At 40.6% G+C, this 6000-nt stretch overlaps 1 protein-coding gene across 10 annotated transcripts in view; it reads right to left on the bottom strand.

The window, feature by feature from the left end:
- Positions 1-528: 528 nt before the first annotated feature.
- Positions 529-6000, bottom strand: part of PRDM11 (PR/SET domain 11) — a 62370-nt gene continuing 56898 nt past the window's right edge. For 8 of the 10 annotated variants that reach the window (XM_020798410.3, XM_078389517.1, XM_072985978.2 and 5 more), the window contains 2 exons: positions 5138-5788; positions 529-4430 (listed from right to left, as the gene is read on the bottom strand). In XM_020798410.3, coding sequence (XP_020654069.1) covers positions 2269-4430; positions 5138-5788 — 2813 coding nt within the window. In that variant the 3' untranslated portion in view covers positions 529-2268. The remainder of the gene's footprint in view (positions 4431-5137; positions 5789-6000) is intronic. The other 2 variants (XM_078389524.1, XM_078389531.1) reach the window with 2 other exon arrangements.

The following is a 6000-nucleotide window of genomic DNA, read 5'->3' as shown; positions in this document are numbered from 1 at the left end:
TTAAAGGCAACTCGGCACCAGTTATTATGATTATTTTTTTGTACATGGAGTAACAAGGAGGACTTCACCTTGCACTCTTTGTTTCCTTTTCCTGATTGTTTCAATTCCTTTTCCACTTCCTCTCCCTTCCCAGCCCTGGCAGGAAAGTGACAACTGCATGACAGAAATTAATACAGTCTGTGCAATTAAGATGAAGAAATATATGTCCTGCCTTCCACCCCCACTCCTCATTCACTCCGTAACATTTTTCCCTTTAAGAAAAATTCTTACAGTATTCTTGTGCGTTTATTAGAAGCAACTTCTTAAACTCTTTAGCTACTTTCACTCCTTTTTGTATAGCACTGGCTGGCATAAGTTATCTTGACAACTGACATTATTTTAGAACCACACAGAGATGGTTATCAAGGTCCTGTGCCTTTTTTCTTGGTTCTTTTGTACATCACATTAATTCTTTAAAAAAATAAGTGTAGAATCCTGAACACAGTAAGAAGAATTACATACGTATGAGAACAATGCTAAGGTTATTACTGGGACAATAAGGGACACGTTGAAGTGAAAAAGAATAAAGGACATAGGTGTAGATATATTGCAAGACATACGGCTTTAAAAGTGTGCTACGTTATAATTGAAAAACATGATAACTATTGAAAAATAAAATTAGGTATTTATATAAATGAAAAGCTATGTTCTAGCAGCAATGGTTCCAGAGATATTTTAGCACCAAGACGGATGGGAAAGGATGGGAGAAAATGGGGAGTGTGGGAAGGGAATGGGAAAAGGTTCAGTGTAACTGACATCATTACGGTATTTTTTTAAAATAATGCAGATTGGCATGACTTTAGTCCCACTGGGAACATGCCATCCTAGTAGTTCTTCTCAGCAAAAGAGAGACCTTTCACTCCTGTGATCACCTAGTATGACTATGGTGCTATCCCACAGCATATTTATTAGACCATGGCACAGTCAGGTGTGGAGAGTTTGTGCTCATTTGGGGTTCTTTAACCTGAAACACTGGAGTCCAAAAAAAAAAAAAAATCTACACAAATGCATTTATTATCTGAGCTTGCAAGTCCTAGTTTCACATTTCTGCCAGACTCTGCTGCACCACTCTTTGAAAGAAACTGTTGACAGGAATACACAGCCATGTTCCATTTCTGTTTGCCATAGGACAGATTCTATCAGATAGAACTTTTAAACCTTAGTCAAAGGGTGATATGTGAAACTTTAAAAGAATCTTGTCATGTGAAAAATTACCAGAGACAGATCTTGCATTGATATCCCCTGCCACAGAAATAGAGCAGGCATATTTTTACACTTATTAAAAAACAAAAAGAAAGAAAGAAAACAGACAAAAGACAACCCATTTATGATTATAAAGACCAAGTATAAATAACATAAAATTAGGATACATATATTTTAAGCCAATGAGCTTCTACCCAATTACAGGATTTGACTCACTGGCCATCTAGCTTCCACAGCAGCCCAGGTTTTCAGTAAAGAGTTTTAAGTAATTTTCTTATGTCCTACTATATAAAAATATAAGTGAAAAAAAAATCCTCCCCCCGCAAATTCCCATCTTTTACATTATGCTATTTTCATCTCAGCATGCTATCAATATTGTAAGATATATGCTTTTGTTAGTAGAGTTTTCACAGGAGTATTGCCTTAAGCTGAAAATGCCCACTGGTGTGTAATTCAGAGAGAAGGGCACAAAAAAAGTCAACCCAATCATCTGAAGAATGAATGTGTAAGAAACTACTCAAACCTGGATGAAATCTGGAAACTGATAAGGAATTCCAAGACATATGCACAGGCCTCAGAAATCCCAGTAATCATAAGGGATGAAATGACTCAATGGCTGAATGTCAAAGAGGAAAATGCAAAGATTTTTTCTTTAAAAAAGACACACACTCACAAAAAAGCCTAGCAAGAAGTAGGGTGGCATTGGCCTGCCACATCTAGCTTATAAATCTATTCAGCTTGAAATGAAGACTATGGCCCCAGCACGTTTCTGAAGAATGAAATGTTGCCACCTACATTGCAGCTGCCATGGTTGAAGATGTCAGTAAGTGTTAAGTGTTTTATCATTCTTAAAAATGCCTCTTAGCTTCCATCAGATAAGTTTAAATTTTCAGTGTGGGGTTTACATACATACATATATATATATAATATATATATATATTTCATATAGCATATCAAAGCTTAGAGTATTGATTTTTTTAAAAAAAGAGAAAGATTCAACAGCTTTCAGAATGAGAAGCATTCTTGCTAAATATCAGGATAAAATTCCGATCCATGGTCCATGCTCTGCAGCATTGGTTTCTGATCCAGGGAGGACATTCTGCTTAACATCTCTGCAGACAGTGCGTAACTATTGCTAGATTTCTCCTCAAACCAACTATCTAGTGCCCTCTTGGCTTCGAAGTTGGCAATAGGTGGTCCATTTACAGCAATTGTCAAAAGGTCACTCAGCTGTTCTAAAGTAAGCCGAGAGCGATTGTTTTTGCGCACTCGGTGAAGGGCGTTGCGTCCCTTTTCACAACAAGCTGTGGAAGTGGGAAGGACCTTGAGGATCTGGATTATCTTATTTAAAAGAGGAAATCTCTGCCTATATTTACAAATGTGACCAATTAAATCTTTAAAGCCATTTTTGGTATAATAATCCACTTTGAGTTCTCGCCATTCCATCAGCAAACTGCCTCTGGTGTCCATGCCCTCTCTGATGACGTCTGTGGCAAAGGTTGGCACTGCTTCCAGATGCTCAACTATCTGCACCATGTCTTCCCTGCCATAGCTCATAAGCTCTTCTGCATTTCTTGGCCAAGTGGCAAGGTCAAATACCTGGCACGCCTTCACAAATGCCCGACTGCGGGGCTCAAATCTTTGAGCAAGAATCACCTGGGTCTTCTGGCATATCTTCTCTCGTATGGATTGGAATTTGGCTTCAGCCACCCGTAGGTTTTTCACAGCAACTCCATTAAAGCTTTCACGGAAGTTCTCTTCAAATTCCTGAAGGTATTCACCAGGAGAATCCGCTAGCCTGCTGATCTCTTGTATGGCCTCCTCTATTTTGTCATCCACTTGTGACACAAGAAGGTATTCACCTTGGAAGACAAAGGCAAGACGTGAAAGTACAGCAATTACATCCAGCAAGAAGTAGATCAGCTTAATTGACTGGTAGTCCATAAGGAACTGCAGGAGAGCCAAGGCAATGGCAGAAGCATCAGCTCTTTGTGTTTGCCCACTGACTTCTTTAAGATGGGCCACTACTTCCAGGTAATCCTTTATCAGAGCATTGAGGACATTTTGCTCTCCAATTATCCACTTGACTGCTCTAATGTCTCCCAAGAACTCTGTCTCTTCACACAGAGTAGCAGCAGTAACCCTCAGCTCACACATCAGTCTTGGGGAGTAACGGTAGAAGCTGAGTAACTGCTTAAGGTTGTTTTCTAGCTCCTCCAGGCATGGAAGTTCTTTTCCACTAATTGCATCCAAAACCTCCAAGTGTGGCTTGTGTACCATAAGGGGTAAACAGAGCAACCAAGGCAGAGTCTTTCTGATTGTCATGTACATATTAGCTCTAACGCTGGCAGTAATGTTAGCACCATCGACTCCCAAGCCAACACTTGGCATTTCATCCTGCAACCTTATTCCCACTGAGGTGAAAGCCCTGTCTAATGCTTGAACATAACTATCTGTTGCAGAAAAGCCCAGCTCCTGAAGAGACAGGAACTCGGTGGCTGGAGGCCCATCACTACTGATGTACTGTACATAAATGGCAACAGTGTCAGCCAGTAAATCATCACTCTGCCCATCCAAAATGATGCTCAGGAAAGGAGACTGTCTGACCCGCTCAACAAGATCCTCTCTCAGAGCTCGAGCGATATGATGGATTAAGATTTGACAGTCTCCTTCATTCATATACTGATCCACCACTTTGAGTTCACACTTTCTCAGTAGTTCTGCAAGAGGTCGAAAGTCACAATAGGGCCGGCCTTCCATAGCTAAATGGTAAGCTGTGTTAAAGAGCAAAGTCATATTACGGCACATCTCTTCCGTCTTCTCTGGGTGCATTCTGAGCCTGTAGAGCTGCAGGCACTTCTTGTGGAGGTTGCTCTGGCTGTGAAGCTTTATAGTGTGTATCTTAAATTGTTTAGAGCCAATGATGAAGGCTGAAGTCCGAGAAGACTGCACGGTATATTGCCGGCAAACATGGCACCACATTTCGTTCAGCGTAGGGGAGTACCTCAGAAACCAAAACTTCTTGAGCCATTCTTGCTTGAAGCGCCGGATCCTCCTGGTGACGGCAGACATCTTGGAGGGCTCATCTGTGGCTGTTATCATGTCATTGGAGACTGACTCATCTGCTGAATCCACCTCCTGGTCATCATCCTCCATGATGGTGGGCACAGACATGATGCTGTCTGAAGCTGCAAAATAAATAAACAAATATTTAAAATGGAGAAAATCTGAAGTAGAAATAGCACCAAACGGTAAGAGAATTTCTATCCTGCAAACAGCCTCTGACTACATATACATTTATTTTTCACCAAAACCAGCACACTACAAGGGTGAATGTTGGGCTCAAGCAACTCTCCATCCATTGCTCTTAACTACTTTCAGGTTTACAGAAGATACTGAGACAGGTTCTTGAAAGAAATTAGAGAATTCTTCAGAAAGAAACATACATTTGAATTAAATCAGCAGCGTAAAGAACAAGTTCCTGTAGAATTCAAGAAAGGGAAAAATGCCCATTATTTAATTCACACATATCATGAGCCTTTATCGTTCACATCCAACCTAGAAAACCAATCATACCTCCTAGAGAGCAGCATGCTATTCTTTCTCTTTGAAAGGGAATGCATCAAGAATACAGCAAACAAATTCGCTGCAACGGATTTTTTTTATTGAAAGTGCATGGATTACAGTAAAATGAAATGCATTTTGTCATTACATACACAATCCCAGAACTATTTGCTCACAGGATTAAGTTTCTGTTTCATAAAACCCAACCACATGACTTCAGTGATTAACATACTTCCCAGAACACTCAAAGCTGGAACATATTTAGACATGAATGGCAAAGGGACTGTCCTTGTACAGTGCTTGAGTAATACTTCTATTGTGAATGACTTACCTGTGGGATATGAAAATGCTTGGTATTCAGGTACCTGAGGAGGTAGCAGAGGTGGTTCAGCTAATTTGCCAGATCTTAACATATTTAGCTCAGCCTGCAACTCACGAATCTTCTTCTTCAACCGAATGCAGTTGGGACACAGTGATGTGGTTGGGATTTCAAGGGCATCATCCTGAGTTGATGCCAGAGACAGATCAGTGGGGCTGTTCATTTTAAAGGACAAGGGTTCTTCGCCTTCATCTTCCAGTAGGGCAATATCTTTGGATACAGTGAAAGAGGAGCCACGGGGAACCTTCCACTCACCCTCATTTCTGCTCCTACTGTGATTTGGAGAGCTGTGTTGAATACCAGTCCCACTGCTCTCCGAGGCATCTTGAACTTGGAATCTGGAGGACTTCCTCGTGGCAGGAGTAGAATTTCTTGTGACTTTATGATCTTCTGTCTTTGTTGTCTCTAGAGAAGCTTCCAGGACATCTTTGAAAATGAGATCTATTTTCTTTTTCTTTGTTTGGGGTTGAGATACACCTTCTTCAAAGCTGCGTTTGTAAGGACCCTTTCCTTGCTTTGAGGTGGTTAGCTCAAGGGGGTAGATCATATCTTCGCGATTTTCTGTATTTCTTTCTGATCTCTCCCTTAGTAATCTTTTGTCTCCTACAAAGAACAAGTCAGGAGTTGGGATTACCAGTGGGAATTGTGCAACATTCCTCACCCAAAGCTATAACAAAAGAAATTAGACAGGCTTCTGCATTTTCACATGTTGCACTACCAAACTAGAATAATGTCTCAAGAATCCTAATATTGGAGATTAGACCTTTTTGAGTCAAGCAGAGTCTACATAGCTATATAGAAACAGGCCTCAAACA

This window comes from Pogona vitticeps, chromosome 1 (genome assembly GCF_051106095.1).
Source record: "Pogona vitticeps strain Pit_001003342236 chromosome 1, PviZW2.1, whole genome shotgun sequence".
In the NCBI taxonomy this organism is placed as follows: Eukaryota; Metazoa; Chordata; class Lepidosauria; order Squamata; family Agamidae; genus Pogona; species Pogona vitticeps.
This window is presented reverse-complemented; position numbering and strand designations above follow the sequence as displayed.